Below are 27951 nucleotides of genomic sequence, written 5' to 3'. Positions count from 1 at the left end.
TCCCCCCTTCCACCCGTGTTGGCGGGGGGTGGGGTGGGTGTCACACTACACACCCCACAGCGCCGGGGCGACGCGTCCCCGTCCCCGTCCCCGCCCCCCCGCCGCGCCGTCCCGCCCCGCCGCGCTGAGTGGGCCCCGCGGTGCGGCGCGGAGCGGCGGGGCGGGACGGGGCGGGGCGGGACGGGGCGGCCCCCGAGCCCCGGCGAGACAGCGGCGGAAAGTGCCACGACTCCACACGGCCGAGGCGGCGAGGGAGGGGGGACCGCGACCCGGCACGGGTGGGTAAGGGGCGGTCACCCCCCTCCTCTCTCTCTCTCTGTCCCCCCCTCAACCTTCCCTCGTCCCCTTCCACGCGTGGGCGTCGCCCCTCGGGGACACCCTGTCCCCCGCTGCGAGGGGACACGGCGGGTGTCCGGTCGTCCCGTCCCCCCCCCCCATCGTTCCCCCGCGCTGTCAGCAGACGTGGAGTGGGGTGGGGACACCCGCGCCGCTCCCACCCGCGGAGGGGGTGTCCCGCGTGGAACCGGGGAAGGGGTGGCGGGGGGCGGGATGCCGGGTTTGGGGTCTGGCTGCGTTTTGGCGGTGGCGGTGGCGGTGGCGGGGGGGGGGGGGGGGGGGTGTCGGGCGGATGAATGGCCCGCGGCGCGGAATGGCGGCGTGTGCGGCCGGCCGGGGAGGGACGGGAGGGGAAGGGACGGGCCCCGCCCGCCGCCTCCCCCCGGATCGTCCCCGTCCCGCCGGGCCCCGCCGCGCTCAAACCCCTTCCCCTGCCCCAGCGCCGGCCTGATGAATTTCACTAATCTGATTAAGTGGCGGTTACAAAAAGGTCACAGCTCTCAGGCGGTTGTGCTTTACTTATGTATATATATATTTTTTTTTTTTTTTCCTTAACTAAGCGCCCCCCCCGCCCACCCCCTTCGCCCCCCGCAATAAAATCCGTCCCCAGCACGGGGTCTAGCAATGCCCGAAGCATTTGGAGAGAGGTGTTGGACCCCGTATGCAGAGATCCCCCTCCATCCCGGGATCTTTCCAAACGGGATGCCGCCAGCTTTCCCGCGGGTTTGTCGGCGGGATGCCCCTCCACACACCCCCCCCCCCCCACCCCCAACCCTCCCGGTTCCTCGGTCCGGCGGGGGAGAGCATCGTCGCCCACACGCGTGGCCGGGTCCCAGCCTAAAATGTCAGCTTTCCTCTTCGCAGATGCGACGGCAGCGGCCTCCCCTCGCCGGGAAATGGCTGGAAGGAGCTGGGCGCTACCTGGGATGCGAACCCCCAGCCGAAGCTGTGAGGGGGGGGCCGGCGGTGAAACCCCGCTTTGGGCTGGGGAAGGGAGGGTAGAAAATTTATAATAGCCGCCGCAGAGATTAGCCGAGCTGCGGCTGTGTTACGGTGCTATTACGCTCTTCTTGTGTATATATATATGGTTTTTTCTGCCTTTTGGGTTTTTTTTCTCTAACTCTGAGGCTTAGGAAGGGAGCTGGCAGCGCTGCCGAGGGCCTGGCTGCCGCTGCCACACTGCTGGAGCTAATGGACCGCTAAGACACGTTCAATTAAGTCGAGCTGTAACTGTTGCCGATCTGGTGTTGCTGCGTAGAGTAACACAGGCTGCCGGCAGGCTGGAAATGCACAGTCACTTACGCAGAAGATGTATTTAAGCAGAGGCTGGCGGGGACGCGGGCAGGACCCGCTGGCGGCGCCCGGGCTTTTGTCGTTTGTTTTAAATTTTTGCCTCTCTCTATTGCAACAGGGTGGAGAGAGAAGCTTCAGGAGGAATATCTGGTGATTGTCTTTTACCTGCTGGCAGAGCTGCTGCCTCCTCCCGCTGCCGGGCTGCCCTGCCGTTGGCAGGATTGGGCATCGCAGTTCCCTTCTTCCTTGCCCTCTCCCTCCTTTGTGCTGGAGGAACGCTGTTCCTGGCCACATCTCTGCCCTCACGCTGCCTTTTGGCAAGGGAAGATGCAGACCAGAGGCAGGGAAGGGAGACGAGACCTTATTTCTTCCAACCGGAGGCCAGGCGGTGCCCTCCCTGAACAGCGGCCGGCCCCTTAGGCACCGCTGGCTTCTCACCCTGGTGGCCGAGGAGATGATTTTGCCTTTTGGAAAAAGCCAAAATCTCAGCCTGGAAACTTGCGTGTTGGGTCAGCCAGCTTCGACTGACTTGTGTGTGCTTGTTTAGGGAGGGGAGAGCTTTTTATTTGTTTGTGGTTTGTTTGTTTTTGTTTGTTTGTTTGTTTTCTTAACCTGCCGGGCGGTGCTGTAGAGGAAAGGGAGCTGCAGGTGCTTCGCAGGCAGGTGTTGCCGCAGGCTATGCAGGGCCCGGCTGCACGGACCCACTTCTCTCTTTCCCCGCCCTCTGACACCCCGTCACCTCTTCTTCTACCGTGCTCTAAACCTGAGATGCCACCTTGACGCCATGGCAAAACACAAGCCTTGGATTGCAGGGAGAACAGCATCCTGCCGGCAAAGAGCACCTCTTCCCATCTGCAGCGCCTATCCAGACCGGGAGGAGATAACAGATACGTTTTCCTTTGGCTGTGTAAAGAAATAAGGTTTAATAAGTAGATATTACACAACCTGTCCCTTCCTTTGCTCCTGCCCACCTGGTGTTTCATCTGGCTGATTTAAACCAGGGCTGGTGAAGTGCCCAGTCGCAAAGTTACTGAATTCCCGCGGATTTCGTGGAAGCGGTCGCAGAGGGGAGGAAAGGCTGAAAAGGTGGGAAGGCTCTAGCCTGGTTTTTGACACTCAGCTGTCTCTGGCAAATGCGACCACAAGACGCTGAGCGTGGTCCCCCGTGCCATCACGCCGCGGGTCTGTGGGGTGGTTCATCCTGGAAGTTTTTTTGGTGCTGAAAAACTGGCGAGGCTCGGGGCTTTACTGGTTTTGCTTCCTTAGGGCGAGTTGGGCTTTTGCTCAGGGCAGACGGAGGTGACTGCACGTGCAAGGTGGCGAGGGAGGTCAGGTTGCCTGGGCCGTTATCTGGGATGATGGGAAGTTTGATGGATAACGAGAAAAAGCCACAGGAACGGAAGAGTCGGAGCACAGCGTTTCAGCTGGCTCCTTTCTGTGAGAAGGCCGAGTGAAATACCAGTTGTCCGTCTTATTGCTGTTATGGTGGTGGTGAAAAGCTTTGCCTGAATAGGCTGTTTTGGGGAAGGAGTTTGCATATGGAGATATTTGATGATTTCCGCTGTTTTGGATGTGTGAGGAGTGGAGGAGGAACCTGCTCAAGAAGCTTCACGCAGGTAAACGTGCTCAGTGTCGGACGTGAACTTGATTTGTCGAACTTGGACTCTGGTAGCTGGTGGTGTCCCTGCACCCCTTGGGCACACAGCCCTCTCCCAAAGCAGCCTGTGCATCCGATTGAAAAATGCCGTCGTGGGGACAAAGTCCTATGGAGGAGCAGAAGGTACGAGAGGGGAGGATGCTGAAGTCTTCAAGCCTCTTCAAAGCCTGGCTGTCGAGCCGAACCTGTACGTATGAAACTATCCTCTAGGCATCTGTGAGCAGACAAGCAGTGGTACCTTCGGTGCCCTATTTTTCCGTGTCCTGGCTAAGGCTTTGTGCAGGTGGGAAGCATGGAGGGCTTTCCTGCCGAAGGGCAAGGCGCACACGCTCCTGCGTGGGGGACTGTGTCTTGGTCTGCAAATCCAGGAGGAAACTCACAGCCCTTTGAAGGGCGAAGGTTGCGAGGTCAGGAAATGCCAAAGCAGAGCTTTGCTCCTCATGCAAGCACTGTGGCGCGTTTCTTCTTGCATTTATGCATCAGGAAGTTCCCAGAGGAAGACTTTCCCTTATCCCCTGAATGCCAAAGCCAGCCTGGTTTGATTTAAGCGCGCGTGGTAGCATGCAGCCTGCTGCTGTCGTCTCTGCGCCGCCGGAGCGATAGGCTTTTCTCCGAATGAGTTTTTGGGCTGGTCCGTGCCAAGTCTCGACCGCAGGAGGAACTCTACTGGTAGAACTTGCTCCTTGGAGTCAGCAGCAGGCCTGCCGGGTCCGGCCCCGCGCCGTGGGCTGCGGGGCACGAGCGGTGAGACAGGACCAAAGTTTCCCTTTGCCGTGGTGGCACCGCTGGGAGTAACTACTGCCCGCTTGGTTATCTCTCACTCTTCATTTCGGGTTTTTTCCTGGCGTGCCTGTCCTTGGGAACAGTTTCTCTGGTTCCAGTGGTGGGAGCTTGCGAATGGCCCACGCGAGCATCTCGCGGCTCTTCCAGCAGGTCCCCAGCTCCTCCGGGTTAGTGCTCCGGGCTGCTTTCTTTTTGTGTTGGTTTTGTTTTGGAGGGGGTAGTTGGGGTTTGTTTGTTTGTTTGTTTTTCTGTGGAGCTAGGAAGGACTTTAAGGCTAATCTGCCTCCTTATCTCGCCCTGGCTGTAGAGCCTGAGCGGAGGCAAGGTACAGGCAGCTTTTACTGCAGCGGGGCGCTGGGTGAGGCTGCCCGGGGGGCAGAGGGAGCGTGGGGCTCAGTCGCCCCACCTGCGAGGGCTCCGGGGGGGTTCAGCAGTGTGGGGTGGGATGTGGGACAGGGCAGAGGGCTCCGGCACCGTGGCTTTGCATCCGACACTGCCATCTCGCCCACCTCACCGCCCGCGTCTCTGCCTAATAATGCCGTCCTCTCTTATCCATCCTTTGCGTGCTGAACGCCTCTGTGGTAGAGTTTTGGGTTTTTTCCTCTGTTCTCATCCTCTGTGGGCCCCATCCAGCTGCTTTTGGTTTTTTCCCTCTGTTCCCATCCTCTGTGGGCTCCATCCAGCTGCTTTTGGAGGTGGCAGGAGCAGCTGGTGCGGTTGGAGTGCATTTGCCAGTGCTCGGTGATACCCTTGCCCTAAGCCGGAGCATTAAACTTTTATCTAAATATGAATCTGTGGCGGTATGAGGTCAGGAAGGGTTTATTTTTACCAATGTGTCGGGGCTGCTGGGTGAGGAATGCAGGTCGCCTTGTTCTGCCCCTAAAACAGCTCCTGGGCGCTTTGGTGCAGCCCTAAAACCAGCGCAAGGTCGTGGGTATGTGTTCTCCAGCCCTGCTTTTTATTTACTGCCAGGGAAAGGAAATCCAGCCCTTTTCAGCCTGCAGGTTAGGAATAATCTGTCTGTCCTGGTGGGGAGCATCCTGAAGCCATGCTACCTAGTCAGAAAGGAGCGACTTGGCACCAGATGTGCTGGGATAGAACTGGCTGAGGCCGTTTAAATCCGAAATGGTCGGGGCGGATGTGAAATAGCGATGCCTTGTAGTATCAGCTGGGATCTCGAGCGGTCCCCTGGAGTAGAAAGTTGTCCCTGCCAGGGGAGGCTGGTTCCAGCTGGCGTTGGCAGCCCTCCTGCCTGCCAGCTCCCTCCCGCTTCGCCGGGGATGCTTGGAGCGGCGGGCAGGGAGAGCTGGGATGCCGGTTAAGACATCCTTCCCCAGGCAGGTGGGTAACTCCGACGGGAGACGGCCGCTTTGCAGCTCCTTCCAGCTCCGCACCCCCTGCTCGCCTGTCGGAGGGGAGTTTTTCATTGCAGTGTCCCCCCTTGGCTGCACGGGTGGCTTTGAGCTGCAGAGCGGGCTGCCCGTTCCCTGCTCCGGCGGCTAGAAAGGAACGGGCTCCGAGGTCTCTCCCTGCGAGCACTGAGGTTTTGAAAAGATGCTGATCTCCTTAGTTTTTATTCTTATTTCTGCCTCCTCCCCTTCCAGCCCCTCCCTCCCTCCTCAACCCACAACCTCTTAAAGAGGAAATTTGATAATGTTTACAGTTAAGCGCGGGGATGGGAGCTTCTGATAGCCGAGGACTTTCTGCATTTTCCTGATTACGTTTTGAGGCACAGTGGCGAGAAACTGCAGCCTGGTACCTCCTGGAAAGTGTCCCTTCGCAGATTAACTGCCTGGCTTCAGCATCTGGGGGTTCATGAGCCACCTCGGAGCCACGTGGAGGTGACGCCCCGATGGGAGAAACTCGTGAGTGGGGCAGCAGGGAAGAGGTTGGCTTCGAAACTAGGGACGGGGTTCAATCAGCGCTTAAGAGGAGCGGAGACAGCAGCATCTTTCTCCGTGCGTGGCTGTGCCCTGCCTGCCAGGTCTCAGACCAGGCACTACAGTCTCCGTTGCTGCTTCATGTGTTACGTACGGGTGGAGAAACTGAGGCCGGAGAGAAGGGTGGGAAGGACCCTGTGCTCGGTTTGCCTGCCACTAATAGCAGAGGTGGAAAGAGAAGTGCCACATCCAGCACTCCCTTTGCAAGTCTCACTTCTTCCTGCAGGCATCTATTGGGGAGATGAGATAATGACCGTGCACTTTTTTTTTTTTTTTTTAATTTATTGAGCTTGAACTTTGGACTTTTATTGGTATTTGCATCTCAAGGAAATGGTTGTGACTTGGTTTTCTGTGCGGCATCTGTGCAGGCAGCATTGTTGCTGGGTTGTCTGTCATCACTGGGAGCAGCCACCCGGCAGGATGCGGTCACCACGTGTCCTCCCCGCCGGGCTGGGCAGAAGCCAGCAGTGCCGCAGGGTGCAGGTGGCAAAGGGAGAAGGCCAGAGCTGCTGCAAAGCTGGGGAAAGCTCTCCTGTGCGTGCGTTCTCCCAGGGGAGATGTTTTATTCCAAAGTTGAGACCTGGCTGTGCGTCTGGGTGCAGTGAAAAGGCCAGGTGCTCCAGGGAGAGCCCAGATCTTGGCCAACCTGCACCAAAGAGTCTGAAAATGGGCTCTCTTACTGCCGCAGGGCTGCAGGTATCGCCTAGGGTCATGCTAAACCATCCCATTGGACGTGTAATGAGTAGTTGCTCGTGTCTGTCTCCAAGTGCATCCCTGTTTTTTTCTTCGCCCTCTTTGGTTCTTATGGAGATTGCTGCAGCCAGTGAAATTAGTTGCTGCGGTACAATTGGATAACTGCGTGTAGGCAACGTAGTGGAGGAGCACAGGCTTGGGGGTGTGTCGGCAGGTCGTGCTCACCAGAGTTGTGTGAATCTTGAGTGTCTTTTCAGCGCATGGTGCTATTTGGAGACTCAGATGTCCATATGAAACTCCCTGCTCAGAGAGGCTGTTGCATCTCTTCTTTTCCCCCTATTAACTGTTGTTCTGGTCTCTTGCAGGCACAGAAGAATAAGGCAGGATGGATGTGTATGACCCTCAGACGCTGGGTGTTATGGTCTTTGGCGGTTTTATGGTGATATCGGCCATCGGGATCTTCCTGGTGTCCACCTTCTCCATGAAGGAGACGTCTTACGAGGAAGCCTTGGCCAAGCAACGCAAAGAGCTTGAGAAAACTCAGCAGCAGAAAATAGAGAAAAAGAAGAAAGAGAAACCTGTTGAGAAAAAAGGAAAAGCAAAGAAAAAGGAAGAGAAACCTAATGGAAAGATCCCGGAGCAGCAGGTGACTCAGGAAGTGACAGACTCTCCCAAGGATGTGGTTCTTGAGCCTGCTGTGGTGCCCGAGCCCATAACTGTTGAGCCTCCAATCGCAGCAGTGACAGCGGCTCCCCAGGAAAAGGAGAAACCTGCTCCATCACCTAAGGAGAAGAGGAAGAAGGAGAAGAAGGTGGCAAAGGTAGAGCCTGCTCCTAGCCCAGTGTTGGCTTCGCCTCCTGTCAGTGTCCCCAAAAGTTCTTCCGTCTTGGAGGTGACCCCTAAGGAGGTGCCTGTTGTGGCTGTGCCACCAGTTGGCACACAGCAAACTGCTCCAGTCATCAGCTCTGTTGCCGTCAAGAAAACTGATGCTCTTCCAACCCATGAGGAGCAGAAGCATGATGGACCTGTCAAGAAGAAGGCTGCATCCAAGAAGAAGAGCGAGCCAGGTAAGGCCAAATTCCTCTGCATATATCCCCATCGAGTAAGCCAGCAGCGTGTCTTGGTGCTACTAAAACAGAGCTATCGTGTTCTGAGATCTCTTCCTTCTTCTTCAGTGTTGGAACCAGGGCAGCTGTAAAAAGGCTGTCTCTGGTGAGATGGACCACGTATGCTAAGGGGAAGGTGGGTTGAAAAAAGCTGTACTGTACTGGACTGTAGTTCTCTCTGGGAGGAAGTAGAGTTGAAGTCAAGAGTTTATTGACTTGTTTTCACTCTGTAATGTGTTGCCTCCTGCGTCGGGTAACCCTGCTTGGTGCTTAGCTCCTTGGTCTAACACACAGATGCTGAAGAGTTACAGGTTCCTCTTGGATTTGTTGTTGCGTTGGGGGTCTCTGGGCAGATCTGCACACCGAGAATGAACGGGAGGCGCATGTACCTGACCTGGGAGAGGGGGCAGCTGCCAAGGTGCTGGACATCTGGGTGGAAAGCCAAGATGACGTGTTTTCCCCCTCCACTCCTGATTATTAAAAGCACACAGGAGCTCTACCACTCTTCTACGGGGAAGTGGGTCACTCCTGGAGTTTCCTCCTAGTTCAGTGGAGTTGAAAACCAGCCTATTGGAGTAGAGAAGATTGAAGGTGTTTTATACTGCAGGGGACCGACCGTAGAATGGTTAGAGGGATGTGACTTGGGATATGTCACAGGGAAGGGGAAACTTGCTCATCATCTTTCATGCCTCACTTGATTGACTTGGAGGTGGAAGAGATTAAAGAAGGTGGTTGTGAACTCTCCAGGTTGTAAATAGGCATAGGGAGGGGAGAAACAGCTCCGTAGCTGGATTCTTGCCTCTTGTTGCACCGATGTGAACAATTTGGGTTTTATTTTTGGTTAAGTGATAATTACAGGCACTAAAAATGTGAGCGCTCAGACCTGTAGAAGTGTTCCCATAATGGGCCTGTGGAAGAAATCTCTCAGGTGTTCTCAAAGATGTGATGTGGAGCACGTAGGTTTCATTTCTTTGTTTATTTACAAAAAAAAAAAACCCAACCAAACAAAAAGACACCCCTACTTGCTAGCCTTCTCCAGCACATCCAAACCCAGGCTGCGGTGTGACCTGTCACTTTCCACACCCATGTTTTGGAAGAGGGCCTGCTATTCAGCAGGGCGTTTTGCGGCCGCTGGTCTCCAGGGTTGGGTTAAAACCCTTGTATCTGCCCCTCCGAGGAAAGGATTTTACTGAAGGCCGTCTCCACATAGTGATGAGGTCTGAAACGGTTTGAGCAGCTGCTGCTGGAGCGTATGGCAGCGATGGTGTTGGGGAAACTGGAGGCAGCTGGTGCCCGCAGGGATGCTCTTCTCTAACACGGGAAAACATGGCCACAAATCCAAGCTGTAAAAGCCAAGGAAGGGAATATGGATGGGAGATGAACTCTTAGCCCTTGTTAAGTTGGGGATATTTTTTTTTTGCTGCTCCGAACATCCACTCCTTTGGGTATGAAGTGCCACGTCTTGTGTGTCTTAAAAGCCAAGAGTGATGTTTTAGGTGCTCCTGTAGGATTTTTCAAAGGAAAGCTCTCAGCGGTATTTGCACCATGAAGCTGGCTGCAGTTTGACCAAGGTATTGTGTGCGGCCTTTTGGCAGCTGTGGTCTCTCCTCCTCAAAGGCAGAAACAACAAATTATCCCGTGGCAGATAAAAATGGGTGTTCGAAGTCTTCAAAGACACATGCTCGGCACCGAAACAGATGGCAAACCTGACAAGAGCGGTGTTGGGTATTATTCTCTTGTGTGGTTTGTTTTTTAGCCTCCTGCATTGCACAAAAACTTGCTTGCAAGTGGTTAGGGTGTGCTGGCATCCCAGGTGACAGCAGGAGCCACGCTCGCCCATGAGGCACGCGTGGGTACCCCATCTGAGCTGCGACCTGCCGGGTCTGGGGTTCCGCGGAAGGGCCGTCCGTGTCTCCCGTCTCCCCTCGGGTCTGGGAAGGGGCTCTTCAGACCCCTCGTTCCCGCTCTCCTTTTCCATGGCGGCTTTGCCGCGCCCGCGGGGCTGCATCTTGTTTCGCCGATTCCTTCGGCGAGGCGTGAGGTTTCCGACCCTGCGATTGGGCTCGGCGTCGGCTTCCTTCTGCCGCGGCTTGGCAGGCTGCCCCCGCTGCCTTTGCTCCAGCTACAAGGTGGGGTTTTGCACGGTGCCCGCCTCGTGCGAGGCTCGCTTGGGCCAGGCCAAGGGGAGGCGGGCGACATTTCGCGTGGCGGGTCCCTCCGCCCAGCGGGACCGGGGCCGAGGGAGGGGGTGTGCTGTCCTGCGTCCCCGCTGTCGCCGGCGCGAGTGAAGCGTGAGCCAAGCTCTCGGGGCCCCGGTTGCACAAGCCGGCGGAGCTGCTGGGAAGCGGCCGCCGCTGGGGAGACAGACAGGCTTGGCTGCTGCCAGGCCCTCAGCGCTGGCCATCCCAAATGGATTTACCAGAAGCCGGGAGCAAACAGCGTGTGCCGGAGCTGCTGGGCGTTCCTGGGCTTTGCCACGGTGTTGCTGTGGTGGGTTGACCACGGCTGGCTGCCAGACGCCCACCCAGCCGCTCTCTCACTCCCCCCGCCTTGACAGGATGGGGGAGGAAAAAAGATGGGGAAGCGCCTGGGTCAAGATCGAGAAAGGGCGATTACGTAGCAGTTACAATCACAGGCAAAGCAGACTCGACTGAGGGGGAAACTAATTTGATTTATTTCCAATTCAAATAGATGAGAAACAGAGGAAAAAATTAAAACAACTCCTTCCCTCCCCCCCCCCTCCGCCCTTCTTCCCAGGCTCGACTTCACTCCTTCCCTCCTGGCTCTTCTGCCTGCCCTCCCTGAGTGGCACAGGGGGACGGGGGCTGTGGTCAGTCCATACCAGCTCCTCTCTGCTGCTCCTTCCTCCTCACACCTTTCCCTGCTCCAGTGTGGGGCCTTGCATGGGCTGCAGTCCTTCGGGATGAACCTGCTCCAGCGTGGGCTCCTCTCCAGGGGCTGCAGGGGAATCTCTTCTCTGATGCCTACAGCTCCTCCTTCTCCTTCTCCTCTGACCTTGCTGCCTGGGGGGGGTCTGAGCTCTGCGATCAAGAGACCCTGGTGCTAATGTCTTTAGAGGCTCTGGAGCTATTGGAGGCCAAAGTGCTTTTTCTTCTGGGATTTTTTAGGAAAATAAGCTCACTGGGCCATAGATACTGTGCAGGAACTCCTAAACCACTGCCCGCCACCCTCCATCCATCGTGACCATGTGCACTGTGGTCCTACGACAGCGTGATGGTCGCTGATGCTTGTTGGCTTTCCTGGCTTAGCAGCAGGGGAAGGGAGGAGTTGGAGTTGTGTTGTTTCTTTGACAGAGCTGGAACAAACCTGCCTGGTGAAAGGCAGGAGATGACCTTGCTGCGCTCTGCATCACTGGCACCACGGCATGGGGTGATGTCCCCCAGCAAGGTTGTATCGTGGTGCGGTCCAGCTTTTGATGCCCAACACATCTCTGGTCCTTGGCTGGGAATCCCACTGCTGGGAATCACTCCGTTGATGGGGGATGGTGGGAAGGTGGTGGGACCAGTAGTAGAGCCAGGCAGAGGTGACAGCTGGCTCAGGTGAGGGTTGTCTCCAGCAATTCTCATGTTGCTTTCAGTTAGAGGGGTACCAAACTTGACTGTGGAAGTCTGGGTGGATGCTGGTTCGAAATGGCAGTTGTGGGGTTGAAGCCAACTGAGATGATGCTACTCAGCTCTGCCGTCAGCTCGAGCGGTCCCAACCCCTCTTCTCTCCCTCCCTAGCACCCGCGGACTCGGATGGGCCCCTCTACCTGCCCTACAAGACGCTCGTGTCCACCCTCAGCAGCATGGTGTTCAGCGAGGGGGAGGCCCAGCAGCTCATCGAGATCCTGACGGAGAAAGCGGGCATCATCCAGGACACCTGGCACACGGTAGGGCTGCCAGCACCATCGTGGTCGCCCGCTGCTCTACCAACCCTCGGGAGGTGTGGAGGGGAGGGAAGGCGCCCTGTTTTCGGGCACGCTGGCTCCCCTGGAGCAGAGGGCAGGATCCCATGTGTGTGGGGTGGAGGGGATGGGTCTGGAGTTGGTGATCCCCACTGATGTGCCACCCCGCCCTGGCAGGCCACGCAGAAAGGTGACCCAGTCGCTGTCCTGAAACGCCAGCTGGAAGAGAAGGAGAAGCAGCTCGCTGCCGAGCAGGAGGATGCGGCCGCTGCCAGAAACAAGCTGCGGGAGCTGAGCAAGGTGAGCAGCACGCCACCCTCCCGGCATCCCCCGGCATGGGCTCTGCTTGTCATGGTCACCTCGGTGTGCCTCCCGCTCCCCGCATCTCATCCCCCTTGGAGGTGAAGCCCAAGAGATGTCTGGGCCTTTCACCTGTTTGCTGTTTTCCCCACCCAAAAAGGGTAGAAGATCCCCTCCTGACCTCAAATCCTGGGCCTGATCCAGCCGGGGAAGGCACCAGCCCAAGGAGCCAGAGGGTAGCACCTGCTGGCAGCCGCAGGAGAAGCAGGGGAAAGCCCTTCCCATAGGAGACTGCAGCTTTCTGCTGCTTTAGGAAGGAAAATAAATCCCTTTTCGTCTCTCCCCAGATCTCCTGAGCTGAGAAAGAGATGGCCCATCTCTTTTTAAGGACCCTGACCCTATTTACAGCCCTCTTCCCCGACTCAGACCCCCATCTCCACCTCTTTTTAAGGTTTTGGAAGTTGGAACGGATGCCTGCCATGCTGGGCTCGGCACCGGGCAGGACCCGGTAGCCTTCAGGGAGGAGAGGAGAAGGCAAAACCCTCCAGGGTGCTTGGGTGCTGTGCTAAACCCCTGCCTGTGCCGACTGCATGGGCAGCCCAGCCCAGAGCATCCCTGCCTTGGCACGGAGGCGGTGGATATTTATTTTAATCTTTTTTTTTTTTTTTTTTTTTTTTTAAAATTCCCCTGCTTTGCCCCAAACTTCGTGTGGTGATATTGATCCCAGGGGGTGAAAAAATTAAAAATTCCAGGCTGTCTCACTCCTTTCTCTTAGCTGTCCCAATGTGGAGCAACAGTGGCATCCAGTGGCCACAGAGCCCAAAACAAAATGCAGGAGGAAATGTAAGTGCTAAATGGCATAGCTGGGCACGGGGGCAGCTCCGAAAGGGCTGAACTTTTGAGTCTTCTGAGCTAGGAGGCCACTGATTTTGCATCCCCTTAAGGCGGGGAAACTCGTGCGCTGAGGACTAACTGGGGGACTTCTCTCCTCGAAGGAACTGGCGGCCGAGCGGGCCAAGGCGGTGGCCGTGGAGGGCAAGCTGAAGGAGCAGCTGCTCGCCCGTGAGCGGGAGATCGCTGCGGTGCAGGCACGCATGCAGGCCAGCTACCAGGACCACGTCAGCGAAACGCAGCAGCTCCAGGGCAAGGTGAGCCCCACGCTGTGCTCTGCAGCTTCCTCCTCTGGCTGCCGGGTGGCTTTTGGTGGCAGATTCTGTGGTGTTTTGGAGAAGACCGAGATGTGGGAGGGGACCAGAGCCTTGAGGAGGGGCGAAACCCTGTGATGCTCCTGGATCATGGTGCTCGAGGGAGTAGAGGCGCGTGGGAACATCCTCATGGGATGTTGCATCCCTGGAGGCTGTCAGCATCGGTAGACACCCCTCTGTGTTGCCAGTCCCACTTGCTCATCACATGGGCTTCACAGGGAGAGCAAAGGGGCCAGCAGTGGCATTAACCCCTGTTGGGCTCTTCTAGATCCGGACCCTGCAGGAACAGCTGGAGAATGGCCCCAACACGCAGCTGGCTCGTTTGCAGCAGGAGAACTCCATCCTGAGGGATGCCCTCAACCAGGCCACCAGCCAGACGGAGAGCAAGTAAGGCCGGGGCGGGGGGCAGAGGCTGGGGCTGCCCTCTGTCTGGCAAACCCTGGGGGCTTGGTCACCCCCTTTCCTGAAGGGGCCTCCGCAGACCCCGCAACTGGCTGGAGGTAGAGTGGGGAGCGAGGAAGAACTTGCCAAAGGACTTTTGGGGGGGCTGGCAGGGGAAGTGAGGATGTTCTTCCCCATGCCAAGGAGAAGGGCAGGGGAAACCCTCTCTGCTTTGGGAGTCATCTGTGCTGATGCTAGAGCCAGCAGGCTGCAGAGGGGGGAAGAAGGGGCCAGAAGGTGCCGTGGCGATTGGTGATTCCCCCCTTAGGGGAGCTCATACTCTCAAACTCCAGAAGAAACGCAGCTGGCTCTTTGACAGGAGTGATGCTGCAGAGATCCGAGATCTGTCCGGTGCCTGCAGAACAAATAGGAGCTAGGTAGAAGGATTTCACGCTCCTTTTTATAGAAAGTCTGAAATGGCTGGTGCTTAACAGCGGTAAAATAATTACAGACCGGACTCCAGCTGCTTAGAGCGCTTCCTCTTGTGTCTGGGAACGCAGATCCTCGCGTCCTCTACTTCATGAGAAAGGAATGTCTCCTGTGATTGAAACGCGGCTTTTGAAAAGCGATTTGTCAGCTCTTTCCACCCCCTCCCCGAAGGACCAGGCGTGTCCTAGAAACAGGCGAACGCAACCATTAAGATGTTTCAAGTCCTGTATCAGGCCCACAAGAGGATGTGTGTCCCCCTCTAGGTAACATCAGAGATGCTTGGCTGGCCTGTGGGCTAAAATAACCCTGCTTCTCTTGGCGCAGGCAAAATGCTGAGCTGGCCAAGCTACGGCAGGAGTGCAATAAGCTGATGAAAGAGCTGTCGGAGAAATCGGAGGTGCTGCAGCAAGAGGAGCAGCAGAAGAAGAGCTGGGAGATCAAAGCGGCGGCCTCCGAGAAGCAGATCGAGCAGCTGCAGGTCAGGCAGGCGCCGGCGAACCCGCTCCCCTCACAAAGAGATGGGGCGGGTGGCTAAATGGCATGGGATCTGTGCGCTTGGCCACGGGAAGAGCCTGGAGGGAGATGAGCATCCACAGCCTCGTGAATCTCTTAATTGCCTCCCCCCCGCCCTCCCCCCGCAATCAGTTTGTCACATGTGATGTGCATTTTTGCAGCCCCACCAGCAAAGCCCAGGGGTCACGATGCCCTGGTTGAAGCCATTCTTCTCGTGAGGCTCACGAGCTTGGTGTGAAGGTGTCAGGGGGGAAGCCTAGATGGTACACGCTGCTGGGTGGTACCCTACGGTGAGAGAGGAAACCCCCTGGCCGTGGGTGCTCTTTCTCGACTCAGCTGTTTGTCAGCCTGTTACTCTCCCTCCTTGGTGCAGGAGGTAGAGCTTGTGGCTTTTTTGTTGTCACCAAGGTGTGGCTGGGTTTGGGGTTTTTCGGGGTGTTTAAAGGACACCTCCCAAGTAGAGCCTGTGAGCCCGCTGTTGGCGGCGGAGCGGTGGTGCATGGCCCGCAGGCAGGATGTATCCATGCAGAGAAGAGCATCTCCTGCGGGGGTGGCAGTGCTCCTGCTGGGGTTCGGTGAAGCTGGGGGCTGGGAGCATTGATCCCACATACCCCTGACCTGAGAACTTGCACTTCTTTCTCCTAGGGCGGGCAGACAGGGTGGGGGGTGTGATGTGTCCCTCCTGCACCTCCTGTGGTCTCCAAATTGCTCTGGCCTCTTTACGAAGAGGCTGTGGTGGTGCAGACCTTTACCTGCACATGCCAAAATGTTTTTTTTAGAGGTGATCCTAGAGCAAGGGGCTTTCAATATCCTTGGTCTTAATTTTTCGGGTACCTGGGGATGCACATCTCTTTTTGGCGGGCTGGTTTTGTCCCCTTCTGCTTTTGCAGGTGAGGAGCAAGGGGTTGACGTGGGCACGCTGCCGGCATGAAGGCAGAAGCCGCTTTCCTGGCTCAGAACACCATCTTCTAGGCATGCTTTTAGGAGAACTTCTCCCGAGCTGTCAGCTTGCTGCACGCCTTAATTCTAATTAAATAAATCATACTAGCTGGAAGACTTTAAAGCCCGCGATGTATTGAAGGTGCCTGTGGTGCTAGGGAGAATGTGCTCCATGGTAACACCTGGAGCTCTGAGCTGAGGATATGGGGTCAAGTCCTCAGAAAATGGAGAAGCCCTACTTCTGGAAGTGATTCTGGAAGCATCACTTAGCCGGAGACCGGGCTGCTGGTTTACCTTCTTCTGTCCCCTCCATGCAAAGCAATGTCTTTCCATCTGCAACGCTGCGACTCATACCCATAGAGCTGCTGGTTTGCGGCACGCTCCTCCTCTTCCTCGTCCTCCTCCTCCTCTGCCTTCCCCCTGGAAGTGCCTGCCTTGGCCAGGCCTCTTCCTCACTGCTTTCCCTGGGCCAAACCGCACAGAAAATTCCTCTGCGTGTGGAAACATGTGGCTGGGTGTCTCTGTCCTGTTAAGCACCGTGGCAGTACCTCTCCCTGCTGGGCTGGGGCTCTGCATTAGGACCAGGGCTTTAGGAGGTTTTTTTCAGAGCTTAGCTCTCCGGAGCAGAAGAAGAAGAAGATGGCCGTGGTCTTGGCCCAGAACCGAGACGCTCGGGTGTTGTCTGCTTCCCACTTGAGGGCTGGCAAATGATAAAACGCGAGCGCGAGGCAAGATGCTTCGTGCACAGGGGGAGCGTGGGGGAAGGATGACTTAAACCCCCCCAAAGCACAGCTTAAAAATAACATTACGCGACACATGGAGCTTTGCTTCAAATTGGCCGGGGTGCCTGGCACACTACGGAAAGTCTCTTTCTGCCGTGCAGGCTTCCCAAAGGGAGGTGGAGGCGACGCTGCAGAAGAGGCTGGACGAAGTAAGCGACGAGCTCCGCAAAACCCAGAGCAGCTACAAGAGCCTGTTAGCAGAGGTGGAAAAGGCCAAAGGGCAGCAGCAGAGCATTGCCGGTGAGGACCTCGGATCAGCACGGGGAGAGCTGTGGGACAGACTTGGAGCTTTCAAGGCTGGTGGGGCTGGTTGGGGCAGGACACGTAGACCTGGGGTTGGGTTGGGATGCTCGGTGTCGGTGCGAGCAAGATGCAGGACTGGTCCATAGTCCTGTCCTAGGATGCCACTCCAATACCTCTCCCTTCCTGCCCTTTCTGTGCCTCCTGAAAGCATCCAGGGCCAAGGCTTCTTTGCCCAAGGGTCCTGCTTGGGAAGGGTGGGGTGTCTCCAAATTTATTTGCCCCTTCCTCCGACAGAACTGCAGGCCAAGCTGCTGAGCTCCGAAACAGAGGTTAAAAGCAAGTTGCTGGAGCTGGACAACGTGAAGGGGAAGCTGCAGGATGCCAGCTCGGAGAACACGAAGCTCCTGGAGAGGATCAAATCCATCGAAGCTCTGCTGGAGGCAGGCCAGATGAGGGAGGCGGAAAAAGACAGAGGCTTGCAGGTCGCGTGCTCGTTCAATTGGGGTGGGAGGAGGAGAGGGGGTTGCACCACTCCAGCAAGTGTTTTTGCGCTGTGTTAGCGCGGTACTTGGGCTGCCTTTGCTCTGGGATCCCCTCTGGGATGCTGCAGAAAGGGGTGACCCGCATCATGTGCCTCAGACACGTAACGAAAGTGCTTTCTCTCTTCCAGGCAGCCAATGAAGCAGAAATGAAGCAGCTGCAGTCAAGGTGGGTCTAAGGTGCACATGGAGACTGCTACGGCACCTCCAGCTTGCTGTCCATGTGTCCCAGGCTTCCCTGAGCCCTCCGTTAGGCAGGCTTGGGGACCGCGAAGCTGGGAAGACAAGGTCAATCCTGGCCAACACAGCTGTTTAAAATATTAATTGGCTCCAGTGCCGGCCCCAAATAACAGCCAGTCCCTTCTGAAGTGAGACTGTAATTGCTGGCAGGCACACGGAGGCTAACTGCTCCTGAGGAACAGGAGGTTCTGGTGGTGTTGGTGCTGGGGGTGGAATGTCTCTGATCCAAGCTGCTGCTCAAAGCTGGGCCAGCCAGAGGAGGTTTTTTTAGGGGTGTTTCCAGGTATTTCCAAGGATAGAGATTCATCACCTCTCTGGGTCCCCATTCCAGGGTTTGATAAACTCTTCCACCCCGAGTGAAGAAAGGTTTCCGGGCATTTAATTGGAGTTTCCCACATCACAACTCATGCCTATTGCCCCTTGTCCATGTGCTGGGCGCCTTCAGGAAGGCTCAGGCTCTGCACGGAGGGAAGATTTCTCAGATGCCCCTGCTGCCAGCGAGCATCCAGCATTCCTCTAAAGAAGGGCAGCTGCTTAGTTATCCTGGGACCCCCAAGAGACTTGGGTGGTTCATGTCAAGGACCTGAACCTTCCTTGATGTGCCCAAGCTGAGGCTCCCTTCGGGGCAGATGGTGGAGCTGAGGGTGTGGAGGGAAGCTCTAGTCAGCAGCCCTGATTTATGGTCGCTCAAGATAGTAGGATGATACTTTTAAAATGCAGAACTGTGGGCTATCTCAGCCTAACGAGCTGTGGACGGGAGTGTGTCAGGAGCAGTCCCAGTTGTGTAAGCCGGAATTTCTGGCCTTTGGATCAGGTTACTTCTTCCTCTTGTCCTGAGTGTACAGCCAGCCAGCCACTTGCTTGCTTTTTATTGCTGGTAAGCCGGTAGAAAACTAGATCCCACTCCAGCATTGCCAGGGCTGTGATTTTCAGTCCCACTCCCTCCTCCTCCCGCTGTGTGTAGATCCCGGAGCAGATGGGGATAGGAATGGCTGTGGTCCCCTTCTCGACAACTTGCTGTCTGGGAGGGAAGTGGTTGCTGAGACTCATTCCTGCATCCTGCCCTTCCAGGCTTCAGGAGAAGACGGACCAGCTCTTGTCCTTGGAAAGGGAAGCCACAGAGCTGCGAGAGGCGATGGAGCAACAGAAGATTAAAAACAACGTACGTGAGTGAACTGGGCTCAGCTTTTGCTGCTCACAATTTCTTCCTCCAAAACCCAGATCACAGAATCACCGAATGGTAGGAGCTGGAAGGGACCTCTGGAGATCATCTAGTCCAACCCCCTGCCAGAGCAGGGTCACCCAGAGCAGGTGGCACAGGAACGTGTCCAGGCGGGTTTTGAATGTCTACAGAGACAGAGACTCCACCACCTCTCTGGGCAGCCTGTGCCAGGGCTCTGCCACCCTTAAAGTAAAGAAGTTCCTCCTCATGTTGAGATGGAACTTTCTATGCTCAAGTTTGTGCCCATTACCTCTTGTCCTGTCCCCGGGCACCACTGAAAAGAGCCTGGCCCCGTCCTCCTGACACCCACCCTGTAAATATTTATAAGCGTTGATAAGATCCCCCCTCTGTCGTCTCTTTTCCAGACTAAAAAGACCCAAATCCCTCAGCCTTTCTTCATAAGAGAGGTGTTCCAGTCCCCTGTCATCTTGGTAGCCCTTTGCTGTACCCTCTCCAGCAGTTCCCTGTAGATCTCTGGGGTTTGAATGACAGTCCATCACAGTTGGCTACCGATGGCTCTGTGGTGTGGCCAGAGGCTCTTCTAGCCTCGCAGAGCACGTGAGGCATGGCCTCGTCTGCTGGAGAGCAGGAATCCCCCCAGCAGGCTGCGCAGATCGAGGTGATGGGCTGCAGCATGTCTGTCCCCTGTCCTCTTGGGAGGTTTAGGACCTGGTAAGCCAGGGAGATCCTATCCCAGCAGGGTCAAGGCAATCAGTCCCCTGACCAGGGATCCCTCACACCCCATTGCTCCTCTGCTTCTTATCCCTCTACTACAAGGTGGTATCAGTTGCGTGGAGGCGACCTTGCAGCCCCACACTTGGCCTGTGTCCTCTCCAGGCAGCTCTGGGCATCTTGAGGGCTGCTTCTGGAGCTTCCACCTCCATCCAGCTCTGGTCTGCTCCCTCAAGGCCACTGCCTGAGTGATGTGCTGCCTTGGGGCCCCTGCATGGATGGAGGAGAAAGGAGCGCACATGGGCAGTGGGTTGGAAGACCCTTAGCAAAGTGATGGGCTGCTGCCCATTTTCCTGAGTGGAGGCTTTGAAATCCTCCACAGTGCCAACAAGCATCTTGGTGGCCTTCGGCGTGATGTGTGGCTTATTGCCCTCTGTGTGTGGTCTCGGCAGGACCTTCGCGAGAAGAACTGGAAAGCAATGGAAGCATTGACCACGGTGGAAAAGGCATGTGAGGAAAAACTACTTGCTGCTACAAAAGCAAAGGTGAGCCCAGCATTTCTCTCTAGTGGTGATGCTGGTGTTGTAAGGGAAATGTTCAGCCTCCCCGAGCCACCGGAGATGTTTGCCCTGGATTGCCTGCCTCCTCTGAGGAGCAGCGCTGGCCCAACCCTCCTGCCAGCTTCTCCAAAGTTTGTCTTGAGGGCCATGTATCCCCGGTACAGGTCACGGGTGAAGTGGAAGGGGTGTTTTGGTGGTTCTCAGGGGCAGCAGTTTTCTCTGTTGGCTGGTTTCCTCGTGCCGGCTCACCCCTGTAGGCACCGAAAAGCAGGACCGGTATTGGCAGCCTGGCCAGCGGGTGCCCCAGACCTCCATCCCATGCCAGTTTGTCCTTCTTACAGGAAGAGCTGGCTCAACAGCTGGACATGCTCCAGACACGAACCAAGCAGACGCTGCTCTCTGCCCTCCCCGGAGTCACCGTGTCCTCGCAGCAGGTGGGCGCGGGCTTTCTCAGACCCCCACATCCACCACACGGGAAGGACAGATGTCTAAGCCTCCTTTTTCTTCCCCGTCCTCTTTTTTTCAAACTCAGGATTATGACACGTGGCTACAGGAGTTTAAGGAGAAGACCATGGATGTGCTAAAGCAGCAGACGATTACAACAGAGCTCCCGGTCAGTGAAGGGGCTGGAAAGTGGAGGGGTGAGGGAGTGCCTGAGGGTCACTCGTTTCTTTTCCTCACCTCGCACTCCATTCCTTCCCTCTCTTTTCAGGATGCAGCACTTAAATTAAAAGAGGCAGAGGAAGCGCAAAGCACTTTACAAGCAGAATGTGAGCAGTATAGAACTATACTTGCAGAGACGGTAAGTTGCAGCCTTGGCTGCAGCTGTGTTGGTCTTCCACTAGAAATACCTCTTGAGAGGTCTTCTGGCAGCCCAGGCTGGCCGTGGGCTCATGGTGGGCATCCCTCAGTGTGTCGGGGGGCTGCCGTGTGGAAGACTATTTGCCAGTGAGACAGAGGAATAGGAGAAACCTGAATTTCTAGAGCTCTTCTTCAGCCTTAAATTGTGTTGTAAACCTTCCTGGTGGTGGTGGGATGTGGCACAGCAAGAGCTCTGAGGAGTAGGGTGGCTGAGCCAGCCTGCTGGGAGCCCCTAGCCCCACCTAGGGACATGTAATTCTGTCACCTGTTCTTTGGCCCAAGTCCTTGGAGAAGCAGTGGGTATGCCAGGGCTTCCAGCCCTGATGCTGCTTGGCTTGGGAGGGCTGGAGGAGGTTCGGGCTCAGCTGAGGCTTTGCCAACAGGAAGGGATGCTGCGAGACCTGCAGAAGAGCGTGGAGGAGGAGGAGCAGGTGTGGAAAGCAAAGCTCACAGCGTCTGAAGAGGAACTCCAAAAGGTGCGTGTTTGGGGCCCACCTGGGTTTGTTGCTCGTGGAGCTGCATGTGCAGGAGCAGAGGGGCTGTTGGCTGTAAATGGGATGGTGACCCTAACTGTTCCTGACGACCTTGAACTCTTGAGACACAGGGGCTTTCTCTTCCCAAATCCACCTCTCCTGTCACCAAACCAGCAGACAAGAAGCCCAGCTAAGCCTCTCTTTCTCCTGGATCCCACCTCCCTGCCTGGTGTGTGCCTAGACCCTGCCAGTGGAGCTGGAGGAATGGTTGTAGCTCCCCGGTTCAGGCATGGTAGCTGGGAAACCACGTCACCGCTTCAGTAATCCAAGCTCCAATGCTTGGAAATCAGGCTGAGCCCTCCTGGTGGGCCCTGGCTTGATGGGAGGAGAGCATGTGCTGGACTCTTGGACTCCCATTTCCAGAAGAACTTGGCTTGCTCTCAAAACCCGTGTTAACCGTGGCGTTCGTTGAGCCTTCAGAAAGGAGCTGAGGTCCAAGCCACGTACTGCACATAATTTTGGGTCCAGCTGTCTGTCTAGCTCTGGGTACTGCTCTTCCTAGTTAAAAAGCCAGCCAGCAGCTGCCAGAGAGACGTTGTTGCCCAGGAGTTTGGTGGGGAGCATGATTCCTGAGCTCTCGTGACTTAGCTGGAGTCTAGGAGAACTTGGCTGGCCGTGCCTTTTCTGCAAAGTGGACTTACCTCCTCCGTCCTGAATGCAGAACTGAGATGAAGCTACTTTCTATGGTCTGGCTGCTCCCCATCCACCACGTGGGGTTTTGAAGCTCACTGGGGCTGCAGGGAGGTGGGGGAGCTCTTGTACAAGAGATCTTTGATTTCTCAGCCCGTTGCTGGCTCCTGCAGCGCCAGCGCTGCCGAGGGCTGGTGTAGGATTGCAGGGGGATGACGTGGCTGCTGGTGTGTGCTGGCAGCAGGGTATGCGTGATGGGATGAACGTCTGGTGGCTAGGCCAGGCCCCAGAGCAGTCCTGCCTCTCTGTGGAGAAGAGGTGAATTCCTCCTTTCCAAAAAATTCAGCAACCGTGGAGTCCTCTTCCAAAATCAGTCCAAGTTTAAATGCAAACCCCGTGCTTTTCCTGATAGCTTGGCTTCTCTTAATAGCAAAGTCCATGACACCTCATTGGAAAGTCTACCTTGCTGCTTCCAAACCAAAGGCGCTTTCAGTAGGAAACTTGCACTGAGTCCGGTGCCAGTTTCTCGGGTGTTGAAAGCTGCCTGCAGCCAGCTGAAGTCCTGCAGGCAAAAGCTGTTGCCTTATTCCACGATTTACAGCCTGGGCTTGTTGGACTAGTCCTCCCTGAGAAGAGGAGCTCCTGCCCTGCAGGCTGTGGAGCTCCGCTTTGGTGTCGGGTCTCTTCCGCACTTGGGTACAGGATGAAGTGGGGGAGGTGGGAATGAAACACTGACTGGTTTTTGGTTGAACAAAAGGTGCTTAGTGTCCACGTTGAGGTGCCGTTCACTGACCTTCTCTGATCCTTTCTGGCTTAGTCGCAACTTCAGCTGAAATCCCTTGAAGACATGGTGGAGAAGTTGAAAGCAGATCTGCAGAGCACGGATCAGGTGAGGCTTTTTTGGGTATGGGAGAAGGTCCCCGCGCAGGTGCCAGACGGACGCGTGCTGTGCTTGGGCTGCGTCGGGACCCAGCTCCTGACTTGTCCAGGGGAAGGCAGGCTTAGACCATGGGAGGTTTGGGATGTGTTGGACCTCAGTCAGCTCCCTCCTGCTTTCCTCCCTTTTAATCCAGCTAAAGGAATACACCTCTCTTCTGGAAACACAACTGGAAAATCACTTGGAGACAGCCAGCTCCGAACGCCAAAACTACACAAAAGAAGTTGAAGTCGTAAGTGTGGTGGCCGTTACTTTCTTAAACGCTTCTTTCTTCTAAGACTGACTTACTGCCCATCTGTGTTTTGGGGATTTGGGGAGTGCCCCAGGGATCTGCAACTTTGCAAAGCAAGAGAAGACAGATGGAGGTGTTTGCTCCGGTCTGGGTTGTAGACAAGTAAAGTCAGGAGATCCATTGGCAGGATGATGGGACAGGGAGATCTGTATGGAGATGCTGTCCACTGCTCCCCGGTGGCCTTGAGATTTCCGTGGCTCAGGTGAGACGGAGCTGTCTCACTGCCATCTCGCTGAGCAGGTATCAGCAGACAGGTTAGCAAGTGATGCCAACGTGGCCTCTTTGAGAAGATGTTGCACCATAAAAATGCTTCCTTGGGCCAAAGGGCTCCAAAACCAAGTGCATAAATGGATGACTTTTTTTTCTGTCTTTCTTTCTGCTCCTCCTCGGCAGTTGAGGCAGCTCCTGTCAGAGTCCCAGAAGCAGCTGGAGGCAGCGAAGACGGAAACGCAGAAGCAGAGCAAGGAGCTGGCCCTGGTAAGGGGGGACCCCGGAGGGCCCTGCTGGGACCTCGCTGCTCTGCCTGGGCACGATTTGCAAACCCACCTGTGGGGCCGGCATCCTCCCTGCGGATTCGGGGAGGGGAGGAAAGACAGCCAGCGCACGGGGAAACCTGGTCCTGCTGGGCACCAGACCGATCCGGCTTTCAGAGGGGATGTTTGAGACCCAGGAGGAGATTTTTATTCGCCTGCCTTTCCTCCCGTGATAGGGGTGGGAAGGAAGGCAGAGCGGCAAGGCTTGGGCAAGTTGGCAAGTAGCAGAAAAAAATCATCCGCCCCACCGCTGGATGGTGGTTACCCCAACACCACCCTGGGGCAGGCGTTTGGGTGCCTTAAGCATCCATCCATCCATCCATCCATCCATCCATCCATCCGTGGATGTGAGGTCTGAGGCTGTGCAGCCCCTGCAGAGGTGTCCCTTGAGGAGCTGGAGGATGGTTTCTGCGGGTAAGTCGGGGAGAGGACTGGGGTATAGGGCCAGGAGAGCTCGCAGACCTGCCAAAACCATGAGGGCTTTTGCTTGTAAATCCATACTTTGTTTGGGAGAGGCTCAGGAGGTTGTACTTAAAATCCTGGGCGGTGCGGCTGGCTTGCAGAGCGGCTCAGAGCGGAGCGAGCCGGGACTATGGTTTCCCTCGGGTGCCGTGACTCTTCCCCACCTCGCAGCCCCCACCGTCCAGCTCCCTCAGCGAGCCGGTGCAGCCCCTTGCTCTCGAGGGAGCGTGCCGTGGGGTCGTCGTTAGCCTTTAATCTCATTAGGTGGGTGGGCGATTTTAAGGGTGGAACGCATTTGTGTTCACCCGGTGACCTTCCCTTGCTTCTGACCAAGGCGGGCTGTCCGCTTGCAGCTTGACCACCCGAACTGCTGCAGCGCAGGGTGGAGTGCTGGTAGGTGGAGTTGGAGGGGGGGGGGTTGGGATTTTAATCAGGGAGGGGAGCAGTGTTCGAGTAACTGCCTCCCCAGCCATCCCAGCTGTGATGGATGCCACCCTGCTTCGATTGCTTTATTTAACGCCTCGGCTACGTTAGTGCAAACCCTCAGCAGCGGCTTTAAACCGAGGTGTGAGTGATGGAAGGAGAGCAGAGGCGGCGTGGGGGCACGTGCTCTGCACCCCTAGGAGCTGTCGTGCCTCAAGCTGCCCAGGTTAGGTGCCACCATCCTGCAGCCTCGCAGAAACTGAGGTGGCTTTTCAGACGTTTTCAGCTCGTGCACAAGCGAAAAAAAGCCGACAAACCTTACCTACAGGTCCTTGTGGGTCTTCTAATGGTGGGGACGTGTAACTGAGCCAGGCTTGCTGGTCCTCCTTCCAGGTCAGGCAGCAGTTGAGTGAGATGAAGAGCCACGTGCAGGATGGAGAAGTAGTGGGGTTACAAGCTGACCCCAGCGAGCCTGCGCCCCTCGAGGTTAGGGTGGTGAGACCGCTGCCCGTGGAGGCGCTGACCCTTAACCGTGTCCCTTGTCCTGTCTCGCCTTCTCTAACCGCATGGAGAACCGCACGTGGCTTTGCTCAGGGCTGTCATGGCTGTGTCGTGTCCCATCCCGTGTGTTGGGGGGAATCCAGCCCCCCCCCAGTCCCTTCAACCATGTGTCCTATTCCTGCTGGGAACAAGTCACCAGCCGGCTTTCGCCAGGCTGTTCCCCTTGGGAACCCTCCGTCACGGCATCAGGCTGGCAGGGTTTTGGGGGAGGCGGGCAGGGGGTGCTGCAAGCCCTTGGGCCAGCATCGCCACACAACGATGCCCCGTTGGGTTCAGGCTTGGGTCTCCTCAGAGGAAGGGGACACCCCAAGAGAGCTGCGCCGGGATCCCTTCCCAGCCGGTGGGGATTAGGATTACAGAGGCTCCGTAAATCCTGCTGGAGCCAGGCTGAGACCATTAGCAGCGGCTCTTCCCTTTCAGGCTAACGCCTCTGGCTGGTGGCCGTGCTGCCATGAGCCGAGCTCTGTCTCCGTCCTTTAATCCCGTTAAGTGTGGAGCCTTCTCCTGGGCACAGGGACCTGCCAGGCACGTCCTCCGCTATGGGGCACCTCTCGTGCCTAGTCCCAGCTGGCCCTGCCTGAAGGGCAGGAAAAATTTAGCAATGCAAAGCCAAGCCCCAGGCTCACCATCAGCATCCTCCTGGCTTTTGTGTGGAGTGGAGACGCTGGTACCTGTGGCCCTTTGGTGCCCCGTGGAAAGCCTCAGTTTTCATTTCTTCTGTCTAGCCCAGATTTTTTGGTGATGTCCCCGCTGGCTCATCTTTTGGGTCTTTTTTTTTTTTTTTTTTTTTTTTTTTTTTTTAAATTTTATTTCTGGGTGTTTTACCCTTTTCTCAACACAGTTGAAAACCCAGCTGGAGCAAAACGAAACACTGGTGGAGAAGGAGCAAGTGCTGCGGCAAAAGCTGGCGCTGGAGCTGGAGGAGGTGGGTGTGGGCGAGGAGGATACAAGGGCTTGCAAAGCCTTAATGGGTTCTTGGCCCAATAATTAATTTGAGGAATTAATTTGAGGGTTTTTTTCCCCATCCCTCTCTGCATCTCAGACATTGTCGCATTTCCTCACACATCCGAAGAACTTCTTGCAGCAGCTGTGGCATTGCTGGCCCCTCAAATTGCCCCTCTCCCAGTCCCCCCATGGTTTTTGCCAGCACTTTCCCTTGAGGATCGAGGGCTTCCGCTGGGTTTCCTGCTGTTTCTGGCGAGAAGTGCCATCTTCCCGGTGGAAGCAGGATCAGGAAAAGCAACGCGTTGCGTTTAGCATCCAACTGTCCGACAGCGGCTGTATAACCTAACTCTTCACCTGGTCCCACCGGGGACCAGGGTCTGCATGGGGCAGGACGCAGGAGGTGCCTGCTGCCATTAGCTCATGTGCTTATTGAGGTTTGTGTCCCCCTTCCAGGCCCAAAGCTCGGCGTGCAGTTTGCAAGCGGAGCTGGAAAAGCTGCGACTCGCTGAAAACGCAGCGGCTTCGGACACGGAAGAGGCCCAGCATCTCAAGGTGATTTGGCTGCCCTGCTCTCTTGTGCTTGGTGCTCAGCCAAGACAGCAAAAGCCATGTCCGAGTGGGACTGTGGGCATGATTTATCATTCTTGCGGATGGCAGGGCAAGGTAGATGGTTCCCTTGCAGGTAGCTCCCTGCCCCAGGGGTGGCTGTGAGCTCCGATGTGGCTGAAGGACAGCAGGGTGCAAGTCACAGCCCCTTGATCCATGTTGGCCAAGATATGGGTGATGCTCTGAGCAAACACTTTCACGATCTGGGCTCTTCATGTATTGGGAAATTGTTGTGCTCCCGTGAGGTTGTCTCAGCCCACGGCGTCTCCAGGGAGCCAGACTGAACTGTAGCTGGTGGGGTGACGCCTGACCCCTACGGCAAGGAGGGAGCTGGATACTCCTCTGGCTAGTGGCCACCGAGGCGGCTCGGTGCAGATCCGAGGTGACCCAAGGTGTTTTGGAGGGGAGAAGGTCACCAGATGGCAAAGGGAGGCTCAGGCAGATGCCTTCTTTTGCCTCCCATGTAGGAAAGACTTGAAAAAGAAAAAAAATTAACAAAGGACCTGGGCCAGGCAGCAACCAAACTACAGGAGCTACTGAAGGTTACCCAGGACCAACTGGCCAAAGAGAGAGAAACGGTGAAGAAGTTGAAAGAACAGCTTCAGGAAACGGTACGTGTGGCGGCCACGGCCATCCCTCCCCTCGATGCCGGCGGAGGCCGTGGGGAAGCGCATGTCAGGCAGTGGTTTAAAACCAGAGGCCAGGTGGCACGTGCTTCCAGAAACCATCCGGGTGGCTTTTGGGAATCCCGGGACCACACGAGATGGTGGTCATGGTTCTCCCTGCCCAGAAGGCAGGACCTGGCCCATCTGTGACATGGGTTTGATGCTTGAGCTGCCATGAGAAAGAAGTTGAGACCCAGCTGCGTAACCCGCCTCTGTTTTCCTTCTCCAGGGGGAAGAGGACAGTTCGAAGGAAGGGACTTCAGTTTGACGAGTCTGTGACCTAGACCTTACCGTTCAACTTACCAAAATGCCTTACACATTCCTAAAAATAAAAATATATGCTGAATTTACTGTAGATAAAAGATACAAGCCATTAGTGACCCAAAACCTAGTTTTGAAACTTTAAAAAAAAAAACAAAACCCACAAAAAAAAAAAAAAAACCCAGCCAGTAAACACTGCAGGCATATGTCTGTAAGAAAATCTTCATACTGTTTTTGTACAAGCGTTTGTTCCCCGGGGAGCCGCTCCGCTCACGTTGGGGCGAGCGCTGGGGCTTCACCCTCCTGTCGATGCAGAACCCACGAATGTGTGAAAAGGGAAGACTGTGTTTGTACATCAACCGGTGCAATTATTATTATATATTTTTTCTTTCTTTTTTTTTTTTTTTTTTTTTTTTTTTTTGGAATGAAAGAGGTGTGAAAG

The 27951-nt window shown here is 56.0% G+C and overlaps 1 protein-coding gene across 4 annotated transcripts; it reads left to right on the top strand.

Moving 5' to 3' along the window:
• The first annotated feature begins 169 nt into the window (after positions 1–169).
• On the top strand, positions 170–27661 carry RRBP1 (ribosome binding protein 1). 4 transcript variants are annotated; one of them, XM_074578795.1, is made up of 24 exons: positions 170–278; positions 7068–7769; positions 11552–11700; positions 11893–12015; positions 13011–13163; positions 13489–13607; positions 14415–14568; positions 16426–16564; positions 16862–17049; positions 17238–17275; positions 18418–18508; positions 19693–19785; positions 20142–20234; positions 20333–20413; positions 20513–20602; positions 21045–21137; positions 22642–22713; positions 22898–22993; positions 23447–23530; positions 24865–24957; positions 25874–25957; positions 26431–26529; positions 27051–27194; positions 27478–27661. In XM_074578795.1, exons 2-24 carry the CDS (start codon positions 7088–7090, stop codon positions 27514–27516), a joined length of 2997 nt encoding a protein of 998 aa, XP_074434896.1. In that variant the 5' UTR covers positions 170–278; positions 7068–7087; the 3' UTR covers positions 27517–27661. The 4 variants fall into 4 exon arrangements, with proteins under 4 accessions (XP_074434896.1, XP_074434898.1, XP_074434899.1 ...); XM_074578796.1 differs by having other exon boundaries at positions 183–282; XM_074578797.1 differs by lacking the exon at positions 24865–24957.
• The last annotated feature ends 290 nt before the right edge of the window (positions 27662–27951 follow it).

The sequence above is a fragment of the Larus michahellis genome, chromosome 3, assembly GCF_964199755.1.
Source record: "Larus michahellis chromosome 3, bLarMic1.1, whole genome shotgun sequence".
Taxonomy (NCBI): domain Eukaryota; kingdom Metazoa; phylum Chordata; class Aves; order Charadriiformes; family Laridae; genus Larus; species Larus michahellis.
This window is presented reverse-complemented; position numbering and strand designations above follow the sequence as displayed.

What these genes read in the sequence shown, in the direction of transcription:
- RRBP1 (XM_074578795.1), top strand. Translation starts at nt 7,088, where the DNA reads ATGGATGTGTATGACCCTCAGACGCTGGGTGTTATGGTCTTTGGCGGT. An exon ending in TCCAGGACACCTGGCACACG is followed by an intron (nt 11,701 to 11,892) that starts GTAGGGCTGCCA and finishes CCGCCCTGGCAG; the next exon opens with GCCACGCAGAAAGGTGACCC. An exon ending in ATGAAGCAGCTGCAGTCAAG is followed by an intron (nt 17,276 to 18,417) that starts GTGGGTCTAAGG and finishes CTGCCCTTCCAG; the next exon opens with GCTTCAGGAGAAGACGGACC.